Source organism: Gigantopelta aegis, chromosome 2 (assembly GCF_016097555.1).
Source record: "Gigantopelta aegis isolate Gae_Host chromosome 2, Gae_host_genome, whole genome shotgun sequence".
Lineage (NCBI taxonomy): Eukaryota > Metazoa > Mollusca > Gastropoda > Neomphalida > Peltospiridae > Gigantopelta > Gigantopelta aegis.
Window position 1 is genome coordinate 34,212,947 of NC_054700.1, and position 27,972 is coordinate 34,240,918.

Genomic DNA, 27,972 nt, shown 5'->3' on the forward strand with positions numbered 1-27,972 from the left:
AACAATTGTACAAAAACATTTACTGCAAAAAGTGATCAGTGTCAACTTCATCATATTCCTTCACTAACCTACACTATTCCCTGCTGGTATACTGTCCATCATTGACTATGAACATGACTAACCTACACTATTCCCTGCTGGTATACTGTCCATCATTGACTATGAACATGACTAACCTACACTATTCCCTGCTGGTATACTGTCCATCACTGACTATGAACATGACTAACCTACACTACTCCCTGCTGGTATACTGTCCATCACTGACTATGAACATGACTAACCTACACTACTCCATGCTGGTATACTGTCCATCATTGACTATGAACATGACTAACCTACACTATTCCCTGCTGGTATACTGTCAATCACTAACCTACACTACTCCCTGCTGGTATACTGTCCATCACTGACTATGAACATGACTAACCTACACTATTCTCTGCTGGTATACTGTCAATCACTAACCTACACTACTCCCTGCTGGTATACTGTCCATCATTGACTATGAACATGACTAACCTACACTATTCCCTGCTGGTATACTGTCCATCATTGACTATGAACATGACTAACCTACACTACTCCCTGCTGGTATACTGTCCATCATTGACTATGAACATGACTAACCTACACTACTCCCTGCTGGTATACTGTCCATCATTGACTATGAACATGACTAACCTACACTACTCCCTGCTGGTATACTGTCCATCACTGACTATGAACATGACTAACCTACACTACTCCCTGCTGGTATACTGTCCATCAGTGACTATGAACATGACTAACCTACAATATTCCCTGCTGGTATACTTTCATCACTAACCTACACTACTCCCTGCTGGTATACTGTCCATCATTGACTATGAACATGACTAACCTACAATATTCCCTGCTGGTATACTTTCATCACTAACCTACACTACTCCCTGCTGGTATACTGTCCATCACTAACCTACACTATTCCCTGCTGGTATACTGTCAATCACTGTACACTATTCCCTCACTAACCTACAATATTCCCTGCTGGTATACTGTCTATCACTAACCTACACTATTCCCTGCTGGTATACTGTCTATCACTAACCTACAATATTCCCTGCTGGTATACTGTCTATCACTAACCTACACTATTCCCTGCTGGTATACTGTCTATCACTAATCTACAATATTCCCTGCTATTATACGGTCTATCACCAACCTACAATATTCCCTATTATACTGCCTATCACCAACCTACACTATTCCCTGCTGGTATACTGTATATCACTAATCTACAATATTCCCTGCTTTTATACTGTCTATCACTAACCTACAATATTCTCTATTATACTGCCTATCACTAACCTACACTACTCCCTGCTGGTATACTGTCAATCGCTAACCTACAATATTCCCTGCTTGTATACAGTCCATCACTAACCTACACTATTCCCCACTGGTATACTGTCTATCACTAACCTACAATATTCCCTGCTGGTATACTGTCCATCATTTCGAGCTCTCGCCCCATGAACAGGTAGAGATCACCGACTGTAAACACTGTCACATGTTTTGTACTGGATAACTCTCGGACTGTAAGACTCGAATCAATCTCTCTGTCTATGCAGCCCTGTTTTGAAAACATAGATCTATTAACAGTACTTTACATTTGGAATACTCAAAATTACAATATGGAAATAAATGGAATTTTTAAATTGTTATATTTTCCTCTTCTTTTTTTTTAAGCCAATCTGTATAAATAAAACTGACACTGAAAATGTCGAAAGGTGTGTTCTCACTATGCAACTCGCAGTAATGAATAGTGTACCAGTGTTCTCGCTGCTCCATTTAAACGGGGCGCCCTGCCCCGCTATTCCATTTTCCTGCCCTCCTTTCACGTTCCCCGCCCTCCTTTATTTTTAAGCGCCCCTCTTTATTTTCCAGCACCTATCTCCGTTATTTCCAAATGCACACTTTTTTTATGTCTGCACACTGGACATCGAAAAAAAAGCTGCGTTGTGTAAAAAAGCAATGACGAAACATTTACGACAGTTACCATAACGTAATTTAACAGTATTTTTAACAGCCTCTATTTTGTCCAATATCTGTATCCATTTGTATGTTTGATAGACACACTAAAAGTTATATTTTATGTAGGCAATGAAAATATTTTATTTTTTACGGATTCAGCAATCTCCGATTGAAAAAACCCCCCTCTTATTTGGTGCCAAATTTGTCACGTGATCAAACAAACAGTCTTTTGTTTCCACTAACTATCGTTTGATATTTTGTCCTCAGTTGCAGATATAATTGGTTGTAAAAAAAATGTAACCGATGATTTTTGCTTTCAGAAAGTAACAGAAATTCTGTTATTCTGTTTATTCAGCAGTTCTTTATAAAATATTGTAAACTTTTAATTTTGCGGGGATATGAATGCTATAAAAACAACGGAAGTGGTAGTGTTTATCATTAAAATCATTTATCTTTAGTGCCAAATAATATATACACCGCCTTTACAAAAACGAAACTGGCGATAATATTTTATCACAGTGATCGATTCATTCAATGAAGATGGAAATAACAAAAATGTATCTGACATTAGGAGATCACTTTACAAACATCTTTATTGTTTTTCACATATCTTGAAATCTTTATTAAAAATAATAACATTAAAACATTGATCGGTCCAGCAAAACTGGAACTGCCTGTGAATGTCAGACCGATATCATCTTCGGTTCTGTTAAAAGACAAGTCTTTTAATAAACCTCTTTGCACTTTTTTATTGGCAAAATAAGGAGTATGTCTTTTCTCAAAGTCTACCAAGACACAACAATATGGTAACCAAACTACTCACCCCCCCCCCCCCTTTTTTTGTTGTTGTTTTTTTGCTTCTTTTTTTTTTGCTTTTTTTTTGCTTCTTTTTTTGAAGGGTGTGTTGCCGAGCAGCCGCCCTCCTTTAATTTTCACCCAGCGAGAACACTGGTGTACTGTAAAAATTGCTAGGTCATAACAGTTCTAGTTGCACATGCAAGTTATGTTACACCAGAATTTGCTTTTAAAAAAGAATGCAATAAATTATGTCATAAGAGAGAGAAAGAGAGAGAGAGAGAGAGAGAGAGAGAGAGAGAGAGAGAGAGAGAGAGAGAGAGAGAGAGAGAGAGCAAGGGAGGGAGGGAGGGGGAGAGAGAGCGAGAAGAGAGGGGGAGGGAGAGAGCGAGAAAAGATGGGGAGGGAGAGAGTAAGAATAGAGGGGGAGGAAGGGGGAGTGATTAGAGAGAGTTGGAGATATATATTCAGTATTGTATTGACTTGGGAGGTGTTGTTTGTGTGTTTATGAGAGAGAGAGAGAGAGAGAGAGAGAGAGAGAGAGAGAGAGAGAGAGAGAGAGAGAGAGAGAGAGAGAGACAGAGAGAGAGTTCATTGGGATGACATGCACTCACGAATGACTGTCAGTTATTCTCTATGTAACATTATGTTTAAGGTCATCAAAATATTTCTTTAGTGTGAACCATGATTACTGGTATCAAACCGATACAATTTGAATTAAAAAAGTAGAGTGATGCCCTCGAATAAAACAGATATTTAGCAATAGCCAAGCATGTTGCGCAGTACGATTAAAATTAGGAAATGAAGAAACGACATAAAGAGACACAACCTGGTTACGTTCAGTCATGATGATTAAACAATTGTATGTATCAAATTTCACAGAAACTGTTTTCTTCCAGTTTAACTATTCAGACAATTTGCATTAGTTTACCTCTTCTAGATACTTTGTTGGATCATGTTTCGGACCTAAGACATATAGTTGCTTCCCCTTCCTGATGGTTCCACTAAATATACGTGCAAAGGCGATAAATACATGATCATCCTCACTCTTTGGATCCAGAGTTTTGGATCTCACATGGCCATTACACATCTCAGCTGAAACAAGAATTGGCAAATTAAATGATATGAAAATAAACAAACATTCTGCGAGTACAGATAAAGCAGTACATGTTTTATCTCAGCCGAGCACAAATAAAAAAAATAAAAAAAAACAAAAAAAAATATATATCAACATTCAAGGGTCGTCATAATAGCTGTTGATGCATGGTATTGTGGTCTATTAGAGTGCACCGTGCGGCCTAATACTTCTGACTTCAGCACTCGAGGTTTCTGTTAGGGTTACCTCACCCGTAGTCCATATCAGTCTAGCCTCTACCCATTGACCAGTCCATCTTGGGTGTCCCTAACAGAAGCCAAAGCTCCTGCTGGCATAGCTCTCTGGGTCACTGAGACATACAAGCCCTCTCACCACGTAAAGGAATGGACTATGAAGGGGACATTCAAGGGTCATACTTATGTGAAAAATGGGCAAATCACCATAAAATTTAAACTTGATCTGTGACTCTACATGTTAAAGATATACACAAAATTCAGGCTTAGATGGACAAGACAGGAAGAGAGATGGACAGAAGGATGGATACGAAATCTATAGTCCTCTTCGGTTGGACTGGCAGGGGACTAATAAATATAATTCTGTAAAGGTCGGGAAATGAGAATAAAACTGAGGAGTGAAATTTATTAACTTTATTATTCAGTTGAACTTGAACTATGATAAAACATTTTAAGACAATGTAAAATAGCAACTGTACTGATATGCTAATATTAATTAACAACACTCTAAGTATCCACAAATTATCAATTCAAAAGAGTTGAATGCCATCTTCATTTTGTGCTTACGTTAAATTCCCCAAGTCAGAGGTGTCGAGACAAATTTCATAAATATGACCGGCCTTGGTTGTGTCATGGTTAAGCTGGTAGGTACAGGGTTCAATGGTTTACAGTGTAAGATCACTACACCCTTTTGTAACCACTAACAACTAACCCACTTTCCTGGACAGACACACAGACAGCCCAGATAGCTGAGATGGCTAGAACTTTAATTGGATATAAGCACGAAAATAAATTGAAATGAAATGAAATTAATAAAACCCTGCTAATTTACTGTTAAAGTTTTTTTTTGTGTGTTAACGTGTCAGTGCTGTACCTGTGTCCTCCTCCGTATCCTCGGAGAGTGACGCGGGACTCTCCGTGTCGACATCCGACGCACCGAGTCCTCGCTCTTTCGCTCGAGCCAGGCGGGCAGCATGTCGCTTCTTGGCCAGCTCGTGTCTCTCCTGCAGCTCCTCGGACGTCAGCGGTCTGAGATGTTAAAGGAAAGGAAGGAAAGAAAAGAAAGAAAAGTTTTATTTAACGATGCACTCAACACATTTTTTATTTACGGTTATATGGCGTCAGACATATGGTTAAGGACCACACAGATTTTGAGAGGAAAATCTGCTTTCGCCAGTACATGGGCTACTCTTCCGATTAACAGCAAGGGATCTTTTATTTGTGCTTCCCACAGGCAGGATAGCACAAACCATGGCCTTTGTTGAACCAGTTATGGATCACTGGTCGGTGCAAGTGGTTTACACCTACCCATTGAGCCTTGCGGAGCACTCACTCCGGGTTTGGAGTCGGTATCTGGATTAAAAATCCCATGCCTCTACTGGGATCCGAACCCAGTACCTACCAGCCTGTAGACCGATGGCCTAACTTAAAGGAAAGGAATAACAGAACAGAATACATAACTACGGCTATACAGAGAATAACAGGTCAGTGACTAAAGTTATTTACATCATTAGGTAAATTCTGTTAAAAGTCAATGAGGTTAGAGACATCAATACTTGTATGTTTTTAAGACTGGCATTAGCAGTCCTAATGGGGAGGGACATAGCCCTGTGGCAGTGCTCTCTTGATGCACGGTCAGTCTAGGATCGATCCCTGTCGGTGGGCCCATCGGGCAATTTCTCTTTCAGCTTGTGAACCTCAACTGGTATATCAAAGGCTATGGTATGTACTATCCTGTCTGTGGATTGGTACATATAAAAGATCCATTGCTACTAATGGAAAAATGTAACAGGTTTTCTCTGATGGACTGATGGTTGAATGGATGGTTGGAAGGTTGGAAGGATGGGATAATGGATGGATGGATGGTTGGGTTGAGAGAATGTTGGACAGATCGATGGAAGGAAAAATCGGTGAATGATTGGATGCATGGACTGAATGGAATGTTGGATGGATAGGTAGGTGGGATGATGGATGGACTGATGGATAGATTGATGCATGGAGAGAGGGAAGGAGGGAGGGATAGATGGATGGAATGTTGGATGGATGGATAGATGGATGGAAAGATGATTGGATGGATAGATAAACTGATGGATAGATACCGGCCTCGGTGGCGTCGTGGCAGGCCATCGGTCTACAGGCTGGTAGGTACTGGGTTCGGATCCCAGTCGAGGCATGGGATTTTTAATCCAGATACCGACTCCAAACCCTGAGTGAGTGCTCCGCAAGGCTCAATGGGTAGGTGTAAACCACTTGCACCGACCAGTGATCCATAACTGGTTCAACAAAGGCCATGGTTTGTGCTATCCTGCCTGTGGGAAGCGCAAATAAAAGATCCCTTGCTGCCTGTTGTAAAGAAGAGTAGCCTATGTGGCGACAGCGGGTTTCCTCTAAAAACAGTGTCAGAATGACCATATGTTTGACGTCCAATAGCCGATGATAAAGATTAAAAATCAATGTGCTCTAGTGGCGTCGTTAAATAAAACAAACTTTACTCTTTTTTTGATGGATGGATGGACAGATGGATGGATGGATGAATGGAAGGATAGATGTATGGATGAATGAAAGAATACTATTGGATGTCTATATGAAAACAAAAGTACAAAATTAAAAACCTCTGTTGATGCTTTGGTAGTGTTTTCCTCTCCATGGCAAACATCTTAGATACAAACACAATCACTGGAGCATCGTCATCTGAGCGGCACAGCTGAAAATCTGAAACAAGTAATAACTTAGTAACAGACTACTAGGGCAGATGTAGGATTTTGAGAAGGGTGGGAACGGGGGGTTAAGATTAATAAGTTAGGCTGTCAAACTGTGGCATGAAAACCTACAAAGACAGAATACCAAGCACACTTGAGAATGCTATATAGTACTGTGTGCATCCAGCAAGGAAGAACCATATGATGGTGTCGGGTGAGGGTAGATCTTTTTACTTGTCATCTAATACGGGTGTGGGTGTGGGTGTGTGTTAAAACCCTTTAAACCCCTCTTGGATCTACCACTGGACTAGCAGACAGCACAAATTAATTATAAAAAGTGAGCAGGGGTTGGGACGTACCCAGTGGTAAAATGTTCTCCTGATACGCCGTCGGTCTGAAATAGATCCCCCATTGGTGGGCCTATTGCTTATTTCTCGTTCCAGTCAGTACACCATGACTGGTATATCAAAGGCTGTGGTATCCTGTCTGTGGGATGGTGTATAAAAGATCTCTTGCTACTCAATGAAGCAGGATTTCTCTCTAAGACTATATGTCAAAATTACCAAATGTTTGATATCCAATAGCCAATTATTAATAAATCAATGTGCTCTAGAGGTGTCATTAAACAAAGAAAACAATAACTTAACTTTTCCTATTAACAATACAACAAGACTTTAAAATACACATATTTCAATTTCTTTTGTCCTTAAAATGCTTCATCTTCCATCAAGTGCTCTAGTGGTGTCATTATACAAAAAAAGTAGTTACTAACCTTTTTTCAGATTCTGTGTTTCCTGAGGTAGCGAGTCAAAGCGTCTTGAGTGGTTACACATCAGTTTCTCCACCCGTTCATCGGACATGTTCAACGGTGATGGCAAAACACTGACCACAACACCTAGAGATTATAGAGAACAGCTGTTAACTGACATAAGAAGAAAACAACAACATGATATCAAGGTAGAATGGTGATATTCTGACTCTGAGTGTAAATCAAACACCCCCCCCCCCCCCCCAGGATCATTTTCATTATGTGATTAGTCATACCGACTTGTTGCCTGCCACCGGCCTCGATGGCACTGTGGTTAGGCCATCGGTGTACAGGCTGGTAGGTACTGGGTTCGGATCCCAGTTGAGGCATAGGGTTTTTAATCCAAATACCGACTCCAAACCCTGAGTGAGTGCTCCGCAAGGCTCAATGGGTAGGTGTAAACCACTTGCACCGACCAGTGATCCATAACTGGTTCAACAAAGGCCATGGTTTGTGCTATCCTGCCTGTGGGAAGCGCAAATAAAAGATCCCTTGCTGCCTGTCGTAAAAGAGAAGCCTATGTGGCGACAGCAGGTTTTCTCTAAAAAACAGTGTCAGAATGAGCATATGTTTAACATCCAATAGCCGATGATAAGATAAAAATTAATGTGCTCTAGTGTGCTTTAGTGGCGTCGTTAAATAAAACACTCTCTTTTTTTTGTTGCCTGCCAACAAATCATGCTGTGAGAACACCTAAATCAGAACAACTTTAGTCTTATACGTTTTTGTAGGACCGACAAATCGAAAGTGACCCGTTGTTACGACTAATCACAGAGAACACCACTTAAAGTAACACTCTTTATCTGTTTGTATACAAATGTACAAGCAAATTGCTTTGGTTTCTTTCCTAATTAACACTGGCAGGAATCAACAGTAACAAACATGTTTTTAAAATCACTTATCTATAAATCAAAACCATTTAATTTTGCATTAACTTAAGTGATAATGGATAATGACCCCTCAAAACAAAAACCTACACCCCCCTAAAAAAAAAAAACCCACCAAATAATCAACCTCATGGACACCTAGACTAAAGGGCTGTAGACCTAGATCATATTTTTGGATGGAATAGATCTTGGTGAAGTAAATATTTAATCACAAAAATGTGTTATTTCTTCATTCTTTTAATAATTCTTTTTTTATAATTTGTTCAATTAAATATGTATTATTCTTTATTTTATTAAACAGAGGTTTACACAAAAATATGGACATTCTTAGCTTGTTTTTAACTTCATGTAGTGCATGTTATATGGACTTACCATGTTTTTTAAAAATTGATTTAATACAAAATAATGCATGAAAAGACAATTACTGTATCCACAAATGATACCGATATTAAAACTGTCACATTGTACAAATAAGAAATCTGTACAATATCCGATTACACAGCTTACCTAGAACAGCCGGGGCAACCGGCAGCCATCTTGTTGTGATCGCCTGAAGAAGAACCTTGGAGTCGTTGTGTCGTAAATCTCGAGGTGGAATCTTCAGATTCAGGGATTTGACTATCTTTTCAATCTTCTCTTTTTCTCTAAAATAATAAATTACATCTGGTTGTGCACAAAAATTCCATGGTTGTTTTACATGAAACATGCAAGACATGACAATAAGTAATTTCTGGTTACTGCTCAGAACAACATGCTAACAAATTCATAGTGAATGATCAAAGTCAACAATGCTAATTACAAGTGTGTTTTAAAAGACCATTTCCAAACATACAACAAATCACCAAATGCAAATTAAAGTTGAATTTGGCCAATATATTAAACCATTAAATCAACAACAAAAAATAATTTGAAAATCAGGGCCGGTGCTTATAAAACTTTTAGAGTCCAGACTCAATCTTAAATGACGTCACACACATACAATTTGTCGTGACATTATTATCTCAGACTCTATTAGTCTCAAGTCTGGACTTTAAACAGCTGTATAGGCACCAGGCCAGTTCTTTGATAAGAGATTTGATTAGAAATGAATACAAATGTACAAAAGCAGAAGTTCTTAAGATAATTCACATGTTGCACACATTAGCTATTTTCATGATTATCATGGCTCAAAACAAACATTCTCCTAAGTTCAAGGGCCATAACTCTGTGAAAAATCGATAAATTGCCACGAAAGTCAAACTTCATCTGTAGCAGTACATTATAAAGCTATTCATCCCAGTATCTTGAAGCATTGCACAAAAAAGTCTGAAAACTATATGCGGGAGACAGACAGACAGACAGACAGAGACAGAGACAGAGAGACAGACAGACAAAACCCTCTTGTTGGACCAATAGGGGAAATACTTTAATCTTTTCAGGCTATTTTTAATGGATTGAATTATAAATGGGTCAATAAAAGAAGAACTGTTTTCATGGCTTGAAATTAGGAACTCAACTTATAGCTCAAATTGACAAAGCTATAGGCAACGATATACGACACAATAATTTATAAAACAATGTAGAAATGTCACCTTGATAAACAAACAGCTTCATACACGGCCCAGATGTTGTCGAGAATAAACTGGACAAACAGCGGTTTCTTTCTCTTTGACTAAAAACAAAGAACAGATAACAATAAAATCTAATAACTTAGACCCTAGTGACATAACTATCATTGAATGTTTATTTCTGTCAGTGTTACCAAATAACAGTAATACAGATAAAAGTTAGTTTTATTTTGATTAAGTACACCACTACAGCACATTGATGTCAAACATTTACTAAATACTCTTCAGAGAAAACCTTCTACATGTTCCTCATTAGCAGCAAGGAATCTTTTCTATGTATGTTTTAAGACAGAACAGCATATACCAGTCATTGGTAGTGATGGGAGAAAACCAAACAGGCCTCGGTGGCATCGTGGTTAAGCCATCGGACATATGGTTGACAGGTACAGAATTCGCATCCCGGTACCGACTCATACCCAGAGTTTTATCGACTCAATGGGTAGGTGTAAGGCTACTACACCCTCTTCTCTCTCCCTAACCACTAACAATTAACAACTAACCCACTGTCCTGGACAGACAACCCAGATAGCTGAGGTGTGTGCCCAGAACAGCATGCTTGTACCTTAGTTGGATATAAGCATGAAAATCAGTTGAAATGAAATGAATGAAATGAGAAAACCAAATGGGTCCCGATGGGATTCCATCAATCACATCCAGCACCTCGGGCAAGATTCTACCGACTGAGCTAGATCCCGCCCAACAAAGAAAGCAAGAAATGTTTTATTTAACGACGCACTCAACACATTTTATTTACGGTTATATGGCGTCAGACATATGGTTACGGACCACACAGATTTTGAGAGGAAACCCGCTGTCGCCACTTCATGGGCTACTCTTTCCGATTAGCAGCAAGGGATCTTTTATTTGCGCTTCCCACAGGCAGGATAGCACAAACCATGGCCTTTGTTGAACCAGTTATGGATCACTGGTCAGTGCAAGTGGTTTACATTTACCCATTGAGCCTCCTCCCAAGAAATAAAAGTGCTTCATTCTTAAAGACCAGAGCCAAGATGTAGCCAAGCATATCACACATGGACCCATCAGGGTCAAAAAGCAGGAGAAAAAGAGAGAGAGAACGAGAGAGAACGAGAGAGAGAGAGAGAGAGAGAGAGAGAGAGAGAGAGAGAGAGAGAGAGAGAGAGAGAGAGAGTGAGTGTGTGTGTCCCCCACAACTGCCATATCAAAGGCTATGTCCAAAGTAAGTGAAACTCTTGGAAATTTAATTTTACAGAACGTAACTTTCACTAGATGATAATTAACTAACTAACCTGAGCTCCTTTCATGACCCGCCTCGTCTTGGTGTTGAGGTAAAAATCTCCCCACAGTGTTTTCCGCAGGTTGTCTGCATTCAGCCCCAGCTTCTGTGACCAGATCTCAGCAAAATGACCGATCCTGTAACATGTCACCCATTTGGGTTTGTTATGTGAATAAATTATATATCTGTAACATGTCACCCATTTGTTTTTATTATAATATTTATATGAATAAAGACACATGTGCAGAGTGTGGGTTTTGGAGGTTGATCGCCACCCCCCACTCAAGCAAATTTTCTCTTCCCCACCAAATACATCCCCTCCTCCCACTCAAACAAATTTGCTTCTTTTTGTTCCAATACAGTGTCCAGAGGAGCATGTCTTGTTCATAACTCCCTATAAATTTTGCTCAACACAGTCTAGACAACCCCTCGACCTAAAATTCCTGCACTCGAATTTAAATAAATTATAAATCTGTACCATCCTAAAACACGTCATCTTTGTGCAAATGTTGTAACATAAATATTATGTTAAACATCTTTTATTAAGTATATACAAGTGTGTGGGCCAAACTTTATAATACGGCTACTGGTTAATCTTTCACAAACACACTACTTCAGTGTTTTAAAACATAAACATTTTTAAACACTTACGTAAAGCCCCATCCATCTAAGGCACTAGCAAAAATAACGTTGCCACGGTCCGGTGAGAAAATAATCTTGAGAGTATCATCATCATCTTCGTGTACAGTCCAATCGTAAGACTGTCAAAAAAATAACAAATAAATAAATTTGTCAAATAACAATTCCACTGTATTAATTATCCTTAACTACTCTCTATTAATAACACATAACCTGAAAAACAAGTATCACCCTGTAAATATAACACATAACCCAACAAGTTTCATTGACAATCTCTCTCTTCTTTATCTTCTCTTTGTCTCTCACTCACTTTCTCTCCCCATTTTTCTTTCTCTCACTCTTTTTCTTTCTGTATCTCTCTCTCTCTCTCTCTCTCTCTGTTTCTCTGTGTCACTCTCTTTTTTCTCTTCTTTCTTTTTCTTTCTCGCTCTCTCTCCGTTTCTGTCTCACTTTCTTTTTTTCTCTTTCTTTCTTTCTCTGTATCTCTGTCTGTTTCTCTGTTCACTCTTTTTCTCTCTTTCTTTCTTTCTCTTCTCTCTCTCTCTGTCTGTGTTTCTCTGTCTCACTCTTTTTCTCTTTCTTTCTTTCTTTGTATCTCTCTCTCTCTGTTTTTCCATCTCATTCTCTTTTTTCTCTCTTTCTCTGTATCTTTGTCTCTCTCTCTCTCTCTCTCTCTATCTGTGTCTGTTTCTCTGTCTTACTCTTTTTCTCTCTGTCTCACTCTTCTTTCTCTTTCTCTTCATCTCTGTGCATGTTCATGTAATTTTATTTAATTTACAAATATTAAGGTGCCTTTATTTCTATTACAACACTGTCCATTGTTGCATTTTTTTTTACGATGTATGGTGATAACTTAATACAGGCACTGACATTATAATTTGGTAATAAATATTGCTTAAATCAACTTTGATTAACATATTAAATTGTGTAAGCAAACAAATCACTCAAATTAAAATTATAAACTCAGACATGTTATTACACTTCAAGTACTAACTTATTATTATTATTATTTACAATTTTACAACAGAACAAATTAGAATTAAGCCTGTTTTTTAAACTTTTATTCCTACAAAATGGCGATAAAGATTATTTAATTATTTTGAGTTACCTGAGGGTCTATGCCATCTTGTAAGTCTTTACTTTCTTCATTTTCCTAAACAAACAAAAATAATTTCATACAAACTAAGAAAACAATATTTAAAAATCAACCAATACATTAAACATAAAACAAAAATAGTCAACCAAAATGTTTAATAAATAAATAAATAATAAAACATAAATATTCTCTACTTTATCAGTACATGTAAATCATCAAATCACTGAATCTGAAAATTTCACCTCGAGATTGAACAGTCTTTATAATTTAATTAATGAAATTCCACTAAATTAAAAATCAACTGCTGTGACAATCTCCATGGCATAAACCAATACGGATAGATATAAAAATAATAATTTAAGTTCCTTACTGTTGATATTTTTTCCATGGCATCAGATGTGTATAGCTCGCTCATAACCAAATTCACCTACAAAAAAACATAAGAGAGTGCATTTTCTATGTTATTATGTAGTGATGTTGTGATTGAGTTCAATTGAATACTTTTTCGGAATACAATTTTCATGATCAAGTAAAAAAAAGAATACAATAGTTACTTCCCTTTGCTTCTGCACTGAATAAATTTAGTTATATTCAATGTATATTTACTCTTTAATCGTCCATACGACAATAATTATACTTATTCGATAATGGTGTTTTAAAGGTCATGGAATGTGCTGTCCAGTCTGTGACATATAAATATATCTGGTTGTTACGCTCAATGGGCTGCACTCACGATGGCTTCGAGTCGGTACTGGAATGAAAAATCCATCCAAACTCGTTCATACTTCATAAAGATAAAACAATAACGCCTAAATTTATGAATCCCGTTTTTCTTAACCTTCATTTGAGTGTCATCACGTCAGCTGATATACTGTACACAATATACTTTGCATTCCCCAGTTCATATTTACCACCGTTTTGCACATGACACTCACCAGAAACAATTACACAACACAGGAAACATAAAACTCAGCCATATTGTCGGTTAATCTCTTAAATCAATTTTTCAATAGAAAATACCTTGGAAACACAACATTTAATTTTTTGGCCTAATTTTAATCAACATTAACTGATCTAAAATATCACAAAAATTAGAAAACCCCCATGAAAATAATACCTACTGATTCAAAATGAACTTTATTTTATGTATTGTATTTATAAAATATTTAAGTGAATATGTGAGTAAAAATTATAAACTTTTACCCACTCAATGTGGTTTTTGTCAAAAGTTAATCGAGTAGTCTAACAGTTAAATGCATGTTTAAGCATTGTAAATGTATGTAGGTACAGGCTTTGTAAATTAAGCCCTAAATGTCCTGTGGTACAATATTGATTTTTATTATATACATAGCAATGATATGTATAGATCTACAGAAACTCTAAAAGTGATATCCAGTGAAAAGTCATATTTTCACTGTATTTTAGCTACAGTGAAATCATATTTACTTTTTTGTAAAAGTTCATGATTAAATTATCTCCCTTTGTGTCATTTCTTTGAATTTAAGTTTGATGATTACCAATGCATCTGATCGTATTTGAAAAACAGAAAATGTAATTTAAACAACTTTACCAATAAAAAAGGGATATGAAGTGCAATTACGATAATATATCTAAAACAGATTGAATACGAAGCTAAATAATGACACAATGTCTTGTCATTGAGCATCTTATATTACAATTTAACGGGACTTGATTCGTTTTGTTTTTGTGGGGTTTTTTGGAGGATCGCTTTATCAAGTGTTTGGACAGCAGTATTATTAAATAAATGTTTATTTAATAATTAAATAAAGATAATTTTTATTCAAATTTCTTTTAAAAAGTCTATGGTAAAGTAAATTTTCTGGAAAAGTTCCATCCGAAGAAATATATCATGGCATTACGTGTTTTCGATAGGATAAGCGAAAGATATTAACAAAAGCCGAAAGATATTGTAAAAAATTAAGAAAGATGTATATAATAAATAAGACCATTTCAATGTGTTTTTTGGAATACGATTTTTATGTCAACTCGTGATTTATTCATCATTGGCTATTTGATGTCAAACATTTGGTAATTTTAACATACAGTCTTAGAGAGAGAAAACTTGCTACATTTCTTCACTAGTAGCAAGGGATCTTTTATATGCACCATCCCACAGATAGGATAGCACATACCACAGACTTTGATATACCAGTCATGGTGCACAGGCTGTAAAGTGAAATAGTCCAATGGGCCCACTGATAGGGATCAATCCTAAATCGACCATGCATGAAGTGAGTGCTTTACCACTGGGCTACGTCCAGCCCTTATACCAGAGATAAAAGTCGTACCTGAACAAGTATATGCTGGAGATGAGCGTGAGCCTCGAGCGGTGACATCTTCAGCTCAGTGATGAGACGGTCGATCTTATTGAGCACGAGGACAAGCTGGATGTTCTCCAGCCACGCCTGTCGTAATACAGCATGGGTCTGAAATGATTAGATATGTGTTTAAAATCTTAAACTTTCATTTATACGGTATGGGTCTGAAATGATTAGATATGTGTTTAAAATCTTAAACTTGCAGTACTACTGCATGGGTCTGAAATGATTAGATATGTGTTTAAAATCTTAAACTTTCAGTACTACGGCATGGGTCTGAAATGATTAGATATGTGTTTAAATCTTAAACTTTCAGTACTAATGCATCGGTCTGAAATTATTAGATATGTGTTTAAAATCTTAAACTTGCAGTAATATGGCATGAGTCTGAAATGATTAGATATGTTTTTAAAATCTTAAACTTTAGTACTACGACATGGGTCTGAAATGATTAGATATGTGTTTAAAATCTTCAGTACTACGACATGGGTCTGAAATGATTAGATATGTGTTTAAAATCTTAAACTTTCAGTGATACTGCATGCATCTGAAATGATTACATATGTGTTTAAAATCTTAAACTTGCAGTACTACGACATGGGTCTGAAATGATTAGATATGTGTTTAAAATCTTAAACTTTCAGTACTACGACATGGGTCTGAAATGATAAGATATGTGTTTAAAATCTTAAACTTTCAGTACTACGGCATGGGTCTGAAATGATTAAAGTACATGTATGTGTTTAAAATCTTAAACTTTCAGTACTACGACATGGGTCTGAAATGATAAGATATGTGTTTAAAATCTTAAACTTTCAGTGATACTGCATGCATCTGAAATGATAAGATATGTGTTTAAAATCTTAAACTTTCAGTACTACTGCATGCATCTGAAATGATTAGATATGTGTTTAAAATCTTAAACTTTCAGTACTACGGCATGGGTCTGAAATGATTAGATATGTGTTTAAAATCTTAAACTTTCAGTACTACTGCATGGGTCTGAAATGATTAGATATGTATTTAAAATCTTAAACTTTCAGTGCTATGGCATGGGTCTGAAATGATTAGATGTGTTTAAAATCTTAAACTTTCAGTACTACAGCATGGGTCTGAAATGATTAAAGTACATGTATGTGTTTAAAATCTTAAACTTGCAGTACTATGGCATGGGTCTGAAATGATTAGATATGTGTTTAAATCTTAAACTTTCAGTACTAATGCATCGGTCTGAAATGATTAGATATGTGTTTAAAATCTTAAACTTGCAGTACTACTGCATGGGTCTGAATGATTAGATATGTGTTTAAAATCATAAACTTTCAGTACTACTGCATGGGTCTGTAAATATTATATATATATTTTTAAAATCTAGAACTTGCAGTAATACAGCATGGGTCTGAAATGATTATCTTCAAGAACATTGTACCTGTGGACAGACTCCTTCGACCACATCAACGAGTACAATCGCACCGTCACTCAGTCGCACAGCAGTCGACACTTCGCTGGAGAAATCTATGTGGCCTGGAGAATCAATCAAGTTGATCAGATACTTCTCAAGTCCTGGAAACAAAAGCATAATTTAAAAACTACTAAAATACAATGTCTGTTTTAGATATCAAATATACTGTGCCAAATAAGTTTAGCAATTACGTACAAGATATGAAATACAGACAACCTGATTGGATGTTGAATTTATTTGTACACATTATTTCATTGATACAGCATTTCTGAATGTAGCCAGCAGTAACACGTTGTCACGGTGTCAACGTCGTCACTTTAATGTCAACTGATGAAACGGAGGGTACATCTACCAAAATGTTGAGAGAAGCTCAATAATGTGTGTGTGCACCAGCGGCACTGATGACAGCAGTACATCGTCGTCTCATGCTTCTAATGAGACCATTAATCTCAGGAACAGTAATTGCATTCCATTCCCGGTTCAGAGCAATTTGTAGGTCATGGACATTAAGGATATGAGGATGGTTTTCGCGTACCCTACGGCCCAGTAGGTCCCATGCATGCTCAATTGGGGACAAGTCAGGGGACTTTTGTGGCCAGTTCAACACTTGGATGTGGTTCCGCTCAAGAAGATTAGTGGTTAGCCTAGCGGTATGTGGTCTAGCATTGTCATGTTGAAACAGAAAGCCAGGATGCTGCTGCAGGAATGGAATGACCACTGGTGTAATGATCTCGTTGCAGTAACGTTGAGCAGTCATGTTTCCGTGAATGAAAACGAGGTCTGTTTTACCTCCACCACGAATGCCGGCCCAGACCATGACGCTGCCACCGCCATATCGGTCATGCTGAATGACGTTGTCTGCATCATATCGTTCTCCCCGTCGCCTCCATACATGACGCCTACCATCTGCAAACTGAACACAAAACCTGGATTCGTCTGTGAATAATGTCTGATCCCATTGTCTGCATCACCAGTGTTGGTGTATACTGGCCCATCTCAGAAGTTCCTGAATGTGGCGCGCTGTCAGGAGAACAGCAACAACAAGGCGACGTGCTTGTAATCCAGCAGCATGGAGACGGTTACGGACAGTTTGAGCATGAATTCTAGTGCCTCTGGTTTGCTGCAAAGTACGGGCTAAACGAGGAGCACTTTCGAACCTGTGACGTCACTAAATATCTATCTTCCCTTGGAGTAGTTAATCGTGGTCTACCAGAACATGGTTGATCTCGCACTTGCCCATTTTGGTGTACGCGTTGTCGGAGTTGTGATATGGTCCTGTCATGAACATGAAAGTACTGAGCGACGTCGTGTACGCGTTGGCCGGTGTTAAGCTGTCCCATTGCTTCATGACGTTGATTTTCCGTTAAGCCTGGACGGCGACCCATTATAACACGATAAATTCTTCCTTTTGTTTTTGGATAATGTTGGTTCAGTGCATCAAAATGTGATTTCAATACATCCGTATTGCACGCGCTTCTGCGACAGCACGAGCGCACCGCGTTTGCACTACACATAGCAGCGTGCGATATAACAAATGGTGTTCTTTTCATTACCCAAAGCGACAGGGCAACTAACATATTACCAAGTTTTATCACTTTATTTTAATTTATTTGGAAGCAACAGTCATTTACAAAAACTTGCTAAACTTTTTTGGTTAAGTATAATAACAATCAAAATATTAATAACTATGTGTTTAGTTTTAATTTAAAAAAGAAAGAAAAGGTTTTACACTTTGTTTTGTTGGGGTTTTTTCAAATGTTATGATTCAACAAAAAGGTCCTAATAAGGACATATTTACGTAGAAACGGAGACTGTACACCACCCATCCCCCCTTAAAAGTACAAAAAAATTAATACAAAAAACATTTTAAAAGAGCAAAAAAAAATTAAACATTGATATTTTGTTCTGTAGACGCTAGAAATTGTATTTGAAACATTAAAACATAAAAATTACCCCCATCATACATCCATTAACTATCTCAATCCACCCCACTTCTACTATCCTTACTGTAAAATGTGTTTGTTTGTTTTGTTTAATAACACCACTGGAGCACACTGATTTGTTAATCATCGGCTAACAAATGTCAAACATTTTGTAATTATGAAATTTAGTCTAATAGAGGAAACCTGCAAAAATTTTCCATTAATAGGAAGGAATCTTTTATATGCACCATCACAAAAAAAGGATAGCACATGCCATCGACAGGGATAGATCCTAGACCGACCACGCATCTAGGGAGCATTTTTACCACTGGACTACGTTCCCTCCCCATCCTTCGAGATTGCTGATCTATATTAGTACTGAAGTTATTCTTACCAGTTTGATGAAGCAATGAAATGGCGCTGGATTTCATCGTGATACCTCTCAGCTGTTCGTCTTCTCGGCTGTCCATATATTTCATCTGTAAACATTCATCATTAATTACACATTTTACACGGTTTCTAGATTATGGTAGCCCTACTCCCATGGCTAGTGATATTCAATGTTGGGCTAGTAAATAGGTACTTTTGCCATGCCCGGCGGCTAGTGATTTTTTTTTTTGTGTCAAATGCTGCATTTAAGTCTATTTTGTAAATATGAATATCCTGCCCGCACCCTTAGTCCCACCCTCCCATCTTAGCTTTTGTAAGTTCTATATCCCTCTTTAGGCGACACATCTGATTATTACTATTAATAAAATTGTATTAACTAAAAGTAGGGCTAGTGAATTTTTAATTGTGGCTAGTAAATTTTCAAAATCACTGATCCCATGGCTAGTGGATTTTAAAACAATTCTAGAAGCCCTTAACATTTACAAAGTATCTTGCTACTAACAGACATCTTGATGTTGCATTTTATGCAAATTCCTGGGACAATTCTAAGAAGCTGTTTACAATAATATTGATGCCAGTGTGAATAATGTCAATGTATACTTTTAAATCACGTTTAAAAACACACAAAATATCTCTTGCAAACTAAATTTGATTAATGTACACCTGTGAAAATGTTGGTAACTGTAAATAATCATCAACCAAAATAAAAACATTTAGACATACCAGTACAGTAGAATTCCACCAGCTTGAATGTAGATCAGTCAAATACTATTCATTGCTCCAACAAATTTTTCAACCTTAAATTCTCTGAAAGTTTACTGTGGTGTTGAAACATATTTCACAGAGGTCGAATTTTATTTTTGGTAGACACGGTAAGTGTTGCCTTCAGTTTAAAAACAGTAATTAGAGCACCAAGGCAAATGTTTCCTTCCAAATATGAGCAGGATGGGCATGAAGGCAACTTATTTTTCATCATGTTTTCTCAGACAAAATTGATTTCACCCTGGGGCCATGGATTCTAGCTGTTGGATACAGATGCCTTGTATCATAATTTTACTATGTCTTATATATACAACATAGCATGCATATTAAGGGCATGGTGGCATACCAGAGGTAGTAACATTGCTTCTTTTTTTTCATCGACATCAGATTTTTGGGGCAATTAAGGAGAACAACTATAAGACTAGCCATTGTTGCCGTGGTTTAATTTGAAAACTTGACAATACGTGAATTATTTAAGACAAAACAAATTACCTTTCCAGCCATTCTCTGTGAAATGATTCCATTGCTTGCAATTAATGCATCAGCCAGAGTTGTCTTCCCTTAAAAATAAACACATAACCAATGTTAGAAAAATTAAAGAATTTTTATACCGTAATTGTTTTAGCACTATTTAGTATATAGTTATATGCCATTTCTTCGCTTCCCTTTTGAGGCTATAGTCTAAATGACACTAAAACAAAACAAAAAAAATTAAGAAATTCACCCAGAAACCTATTACAGACATTTTATTCTGCAAATTATTTTATTTTATAGCTTACAGGTAGTGGGTTGAACTTACACTGACCTATAAATTTACAGTAAAACAAACAGGATGTCATTGTAAATATTGTATGAATATTACTGTTAACAACAATGGGTCATGGTTAAGTTCAAAACGGACAGACTTTTGTTGTTTTCATTCATAGGGCACAGCTTTGAATTGCTGTAAGTTTAAACAAATACATATATAAAACAGTGTAGACAGGTGGTTTGATATTTTTATATTTAGAAACATTCAGTGTCAATTGGCGGGATATTATTGTAATGAAGAGGAAATTCAAGGGGAGATAACCGAAACATTATTCCAGCTATAAAAAATAATTTATTATTATTTGCATTTTTCTACAGAATTCATTTGTTTTAAAACACACACTAAAACAGGATCTATTTCAGCAGGATCTATTAATCACCAAAAATTAACATAGAATAATATATTTGAAATTTTATTTATTTTTAACAGTTTCCGAAATAAATTTGTAATACAAAAAGAATTCAAATGGGTTCCTTAACTAAACAAATTTATTTTTTAATGTTAACCTGTGAACTGACAGGTATTTTGAACTTGAAAGTTTTATTTTAACTTACCATGGTCAACATGTGCTAAAATGCAGATATTTCGAATGTTGGTGGGATTCTTCTGCAGGACAGAAATCTGTCCAGGAGTTGTCGAACACATCTCTCTGCTCTGAAAAATACTTTAAATGTAAATTAACAGTAACACTGTGAGCAAGCAATTAATCTGTATCCACTTTTCTTAATCTGAGCTAGCTAACCCTGGACCAGTGCAGGGCTTCTAGAATTTTTATAAAATCCACTAGCAATGAGACCAGTGATTTTGAAAATTCACTAGCCGCGATTAAAAATTCACTAGCCCTACTTTTAGTTAATCCAATTTTACTAATAGTAATAATCAGATATGTCACTTGAAGAGGGATATAAAACTTTAAAACAGTAAGATTGGGAGGGTGGGGCTGAGGGTGAGGGCAGGATATTCATATTTACAAAACAGACTTAAATGCAGTATTTGACCAAAAAAACTTCACTAGCCGCCGGGCATGACAATAGTAGTTATTTACTAGCCCAACATTAAATATCACTAGCCATGGGAGTGGGGCTACCATAATCTAGAAATCCTGCCAGTGTGATTTTTCTTTGTTTTTTTGGCGTGGTGTTATCTCCTTTCAACAACATTTTAGTTAAATACTGATGTGTTTCTTTTTGTAGTGTGTTTATTAGTGATTAATATGTCAAATATTTGTTATCAGCAAACTTGAAAATGATCAATGTAATGGTATTTAACATCAAACATAGGGATATAGTTGTATTAAGAATGGAAATCTTTGCTTATCTGGTGGTAGGTAGAAATTCCATGTTTTGGCAATAGTTATCTCTAGCGGAGAGAGTGATCATAACTGTCCAAATGTCTGTCTACAGTCCTTCCCAGACAGGGAACACCTTTTTTCATACTATTACTATGGAATTAACCGGATGTTTTCTAAATTGCACGCAAAAATAAATGAGTTTTTTATTTCAAAAACACTTTTACTTTCTTCAAACCAAACTGAAATGATTTACAAAAAAACATTTGTGTAGGAGGATGGTATGGACTATGGCCCAAAACACACCAAATCTGGGTCTGGCAAGTGTGGCAAAGTCGCCATGTCTGGTGTTGGTTAATTTGTAACCAGGGGACAATATTTCAACATCTCAGGTAACCGGAAGTCGGTTCACATGATTTTTACTTAGGTAACTGATTGTTCGGTTACATGAATATATTCTCATAAACAATGAGTTAGACCTACCTAATCCTAAGACACTTGAATTACAGTTCTGTGCTACACTGATGGTTCAAAGGTATTTAAAAACATAAACTGATTTTCACTTTCATTACCGATATATGGTACTTTTAATATTAAAATGTAATTGTTCACCACATAACCGATTGGCGGTTCTCGTGATTTTAAAGTTGCGTAACCAACATGTGAACAGAACAACTGTTCTCGTAAAATATTGTGCTCTGTTAACATCCTGACTACTGCAGGTGAGATATCTCGCCTGACGTCACGCCAGTTGACATACTGTACATTGTATACAGTGCATTCCCCAATTCATATTTCCTGCTGTTTTGCACACAACACTCACCTAAAACGTTTTTTTCTTAACAGGAAACAGTTTATTTTACAGCATGTTAGCTTTTGTTTGTTGTTTTTCAGTGGAAAATAGCTTGTAATTTTGAGTTCAAAAAGTGGTTTTCGGCAAGTATTTTCACTTGACAACAATGGCAGCATGTCACAGTAATTTTCTGGGATCGATAGCCGATTGTGACAGCTAATTTGATAATAAATGTGATCATTTTACCAACAACGAAAATCACCAAATATTGCAATATGAATCGTAGATTGGGTTGGGTTTTTTAAATTCTGGTCAGAAAACCACTATTATCGGGAATAATGGACATAAATACTGGACAGCTGGCCACACTGCCCATAAGTAACCACGACTTTTTCTATTTTTTGCCTAATTTTAATCACCATTAACTGATCTAAAATATCATAAAAATTACAAAACCCCACGAAAATAATACTTACTGATTCATATATGAACTTTATTTTATGTATTTATAAAACATTTAAGCGAATATATGTCAGTAAAAATTATAAACTTGTACCCTCTCAATGTGTTTTTTGTCAAAAATTAATCCAGTAGTCTAAAGGTTAACAGTATATCAATATAATCGACTGCGTTCATATCTTTGGATATATTTTCTTTTATAAACAGCAACAATAATTATGATAATTCCACATTGCTTATTATTCCTGTTGGTTATTAAGAAAAAGGAAAAAAATAAGGCTCAAACATTCTGGTACTCTGAAAATATAGCGCATGTTCTATGACGTCTATTGCCAAATCTGTAGTTCACGCTTGTACAGACGCAGTGTGTTTCGTCACATTCCCAATAAAAAAATTTTTATGTGAAATTTAAAAAGCAATCTGTTCTGAAATAGATTGTAATGCTTACCATAGTAAGAAAACGATGTCGTTCACTGCTGGGAAGGACTTAGCCCGAGTACTCTGACCGTAAGAGAGCTAGACGGACATGTGGACATAAATACATTCTCATTAGTCAGAGACCAAGCTATGTAGTTTTTTGGCAATGGCCGACCACCAAAAAGTAGTCAAATATTTCCACTATAATACCACAACAATCCTATGTTTAACGTCAAATACATTTACATCGACCATTTTCGAGTTTCTTGATTAAAAAAAATTCACATATTAATCAATAATACACACACTACAGAAAGAAACCCGACAGCACCCACATTCAGCTAAGCTTCGGCAAACTCCGGACAGCAGAATTCTAAGTTCGCCGATCTATATCGTGACGTTGCATCACATGATCGCCCACTCAGCCATTCCGTCTTCCTGGGGCCGTCTCATACAATAATACAACAAGTGCCTGACAATCACCAAAAAAAGTTTGTTTTGTGTAACAACACCACTTGAGCACATTGATTCATGAACCATCAGCTATTAGATGTCAAATATTTGGTAATTTTACCAGTGTTAGAGAGGAAACCCGCTACATTTTATCATTAGTAGTATGTCGGGTTTCTTTCTGTACTGTGTGTATTAGTGATTAATATCTGATTTTGTTTTAATCAAGGAACTCGAAAATGGTCAATGTAACTGTATTTGACATCAAGCATATAGGATTGTTGTGGTTATTAGAGCGGAAATATTTGACTACTTTTTAGTGGTCGGGGAGTGCCAAAAAATTACATAGCTTGGTCTCGGACTGTAATGAGAGCGTATTTATGTCCAAATGTCTGTCTAGCACTTTTACAGTCAGAGTACTCGGGCTTGGAAGGACTGTGACGAAAACAGCCTTAGCCTACAAAACAAGACGATATATTCGAATACAAATAGGTAATACTTACCACTAAATCTATTATCAAAGTTATTTAATACACCACATCAAACTGTACATTACTTATTATAAATGTATAAATATAATCATCATTATGTCTACATTTCAACCTTATGTCGAAATCATTTGTCACCACAACACGTGCTTCCTGTTCATCGTATTTATTTTCCGGTGCAAAACAGGGGAAACTACCCGTACTTGTTTTGGCGCGATGTACAAACTGCGGTTCTACTATTACTAATACTAGGCCTAACAAACGGCTTGTTATTAAAAATACAGTTTTAAACATTAAAAATATAAATGTTATTGTTTCAGGTGCGGATCCAAGGGGGGTATCACAGGGATGCAGTCGATTCGTCCACTGGACAATTCGTCCACTGGACAATTCGTCCACTGAAAATTCGTCCACTGAGGAACTCGAGACGATTCATCCACTACACAAAATCAGTTCCGGACGATTCGTCCACTGGGTTTTTATTTCCCCAGTACATTTCGTCCACGGCCTAAATAATGTGTACTACATGTACGTGGGGGCTAAATAAATTATTAGATATATTTTAGCCCGTATTTTTTTTTTGCTGTGTCATAAATTTACAAAGGTGAAAATAAATGATATTGCATTAGATTACGCTTGGTAGATGTTTTTGTAACAATGCTCTGCAGACATAATTATTTGGTGTTTCTATTTATTCGGTTATCATTTGTTTCTATAATGTACGCCTTTCACGCTACATGTCGTAGGATGTTTTTAGTACAATATGCCCAGTAAAGATAATCTTTAGCCCTTCCCTTTCAACTTGTTTGGTTTCTGTTTGCTTTACCAATTAAGTGTACAGGTGTACTCTATTGTGATATCGTGAAGTAATTAGCAATGCAGGCTCATTTCATTGTTTCACCAAGTTGGATCCAGTAGCGTCTAAAACAACACACCTTATTTCAAAGCGGCACCGCTAACTACCTGTATGGACGGAATGAATGAATGAATGAATGAATGAATGAATGAATGAATGAATGAATGAATGAATGTTTAACGACACCCCAGCACGAAAAATACATCGGCTATTGGGTGTCAAACTATGGCAATGCAAACAAATAAGGTGATGACAAACATCAATATAAAAATTCAAGATTTAAATAAAAACACTGTAAAGAATTGTGCAAAAATACAAATATCACAGATAGATACTGACTTTTACTCAAAATTTTAATGTGTGCTGTATTGGCCATTCTCAAAGAGAATGTTACACCCCTGCACCACGGTGAGGTTACAGCACGCTCAGGGGTGTATGGACGGAGGGGTAATAAAGTCTTCCGACGCGGAGGCTTGCATTACCTATTTACCACATAGTGTACGAGCGAGTGGACGAATCGTCCGTGGACGAATCATCCGCATGATAATGAATACAAACAGTTAATAAAACTGGATAGTAATGTTGAATTCTAACTCTATTTTACTTTTTGTGGTTATAGTATACCACAAAATAATGTTAAGAAACGATTACAATGTCAAAGAAATAACTATTAATATGTTTGAAAAAATGCAGTCGAGTGGACAAACTGTCCGAGGTGAGTGGACGAATCGTCCGTGGACGAATCGTCCGGTGGACGAATTGTCTGTGGACAAATTGTCCAGTGGACGAACCGTCTGGAAAGCGTATCACAGGGATCCCGTGACCCCTCTTTTGGAGAAAGTTAAAGGTCACAATCCTGCTGTGACCCCTAAATAGTTTTCATTGCATTAAAACAAATGCTATATGTTATTCAGGCTCAACAAATTGAGCAAAAACACCTAACTTAAGAATCCCCTTAAAATTATGCTAAACTATCTTTTTTCTTGTATATTTCATAACAAATCATACTCTCGCCGATGTAGACAAAAGGTATGGCGATCTATTCTACATAGTTAAAAAATTTTTTATATATAAATCCCGATATTGCAGTTTTAACTTTAAGATAGAATTGTATAATTATCAAAATATAAATTTTTGGTGTGAAATGTAACGCTTTTACCTTAAAAGGACATTCCTGAGTTTGCTGCATTGTAAAATGTTTCCGACTAATAAAATATTTCTACGATTAAACTTAGATATTAAATATATTTTTCTTGTTTAGAATATCAGTGTCTGTATATTGAAAATGTTTCTGGTCGTCTTAATATTTGTAAGAAGCCCAAACTGGATTTTGTCTTCAAATAATTTCGTACGTCTGAAAAAAATATTTTAGGAAATGAAATGAAATTTACGCTAGTACAAATATTAGAACGCTCAGAAACACGTTTAATATACAGCCACTAATTATAATATATTATGCAGGAAAATATATTTGCTATGTAATTACAATCGTTAAAATATCTCTGTTTGTCGATAACATCTTAAAAATTGCAGCAAACTCAGGAATGTCCCTTTAAATTAAATCCCTCTATACCATGCTAAAATAAACATAGGCCTACATCCAGTGCCGAATTTATAAGAGGGCAATTGCCCCGACTTCCTTTATAAAAAAAAAGTGTAATAATTATAAAATTATTTTTTTATTTTTTATTTGACATGTAGTTTAATTTTTATGTTGAGGGGCCCCCGAACCTGAAGTGCCCCTGGCCCCTGCCCCCTTCCCCGGGCCACCAAGGTCTAAATCCGGCCCTGCAAGCTACATCCCAATTTTTTTGTTTTTTTTTTTTTAAATTTTAAGTTACACTGCTAAAAGATTAGCAGTGGAGGCTGTGCACTGATACGACGTGGCGTAGCCAAATTTTTATATAAGGGGGCCAACCCATACTGGGGGGAGGGCAACCCACACTATGGATGTAGCCTATATATGTATGCTTTTATAAAATTTAATAATTCTTTTTTTTTAAAGTTTGATTGGGGGTGTTGGGGGGGGGGGGGTAGTGCCACCTACCGCACCACCACGCTTCCGACATCTGTGGAAATGAATTATATAAATAGAGTTATAGGTAGGCCTACTGTATATATAATTTTATTTTAATTATATTAATTTTTTTTTTTTTTGTTTTGTTCAACAACACCACTAGAGCACACTGATTTATTTACCATCAGCTACTGGATGTCAAACATTTGGTCATTTCGACCTATATAGTCTTAGAGAGGAAACCCGCTACATTTTTTTTTTCATTAGTAGCAAGGGATATTATATATATATATATATATATATATATATATATATATATATATATGCACCATCCTACAGACATGATAGCACATACCACTGCCTTTGATATACCAGTCGTGGTGCACT

At 36.5% G+C, this 27,972-nt stretch overlaps 1 protein-coding gene across 2 annotated transcripts in view; it reads right to left on the minus strand.

The window, feature by feature from the left end:
• The window catches only part of LOC121384207 (elongation factor-like GTPase 1), a 43,834-nt gene extending 18,972 nt beyond the window's left edge, over window positions 1-24,862 (minus strand). Inside the window, exons 1-17 of one of the 2 annotated variants that reach the window (XM_041514486.1) lie at window positions 24,728-24,862; window positions 21,372-21,471; window positions 20,499-20,566; window positions 19,249-19,333; window positions 16,900-17,033; window positions 15,441-15,578; window positions 13,502-13,558; window positions 13,144-13,188; window positions 12,048-12,157; window positions 11,410-11,533; window positions 10,106-10,185; window positions 9,042-9,178; window positions 7,612-7,734; window positions 6,753-6,852; window positions 5,015-5,169; window positions 3,743-3,906; window positions 1,465-1,615 (exon numbers count right to left, since the gene is read on the minus strand). In XM_041514486.1, coding sequence (XP_041370420.1) covers window positions 1,465-1,615; window positions 3,743-3,906; window positions 5,015-5,169; window positions 6,753-6,852; window positions 7,612-7,734; window positions 9,042-9,178; window positions 10,106-10,185; window positions 11,410-11,533; window positions 12,048-12,157; window positions 13,144-13,188; window positions 13,502-13,558; window positions 15,441-15,578; window positions 16,900-17,033; window positions 19,249-19,333; window positions 20,499-20,566; window positions 21,372-21,462 — 1,762 coding nt within the window. In that variant the 5' untranslated portion in view covers window positions 21,463-21,471; window positions 24,728-24,862. Of the gene's footprint in view, window positions 1-1,464; window positions 1,616-3,742; window positions 3,907-5,014; window positions 5,170-6,752; window positions 6,853-7,611; window positions 7,735-9,041; window positions 9,179-10,105; window positions 10,186-11,409; window positions 11,534-12,047; window positions 12,158-13,143; window positions 13,189-13,501; window positions 13,559-15,440; window positions 15,579-16,899; window positions 17,034-19,248; window positions 19,334-20,498; window positions 20,567-21,371; window positions 21,482-24,727 lie in introns of both variants that reach the window. The other variant, XM_041514496.1, reaches the window with a different exon arrangement.
• Between the last annotated feature and the right edge of the window lie 3,110 nt (window positions 24,863-27,972).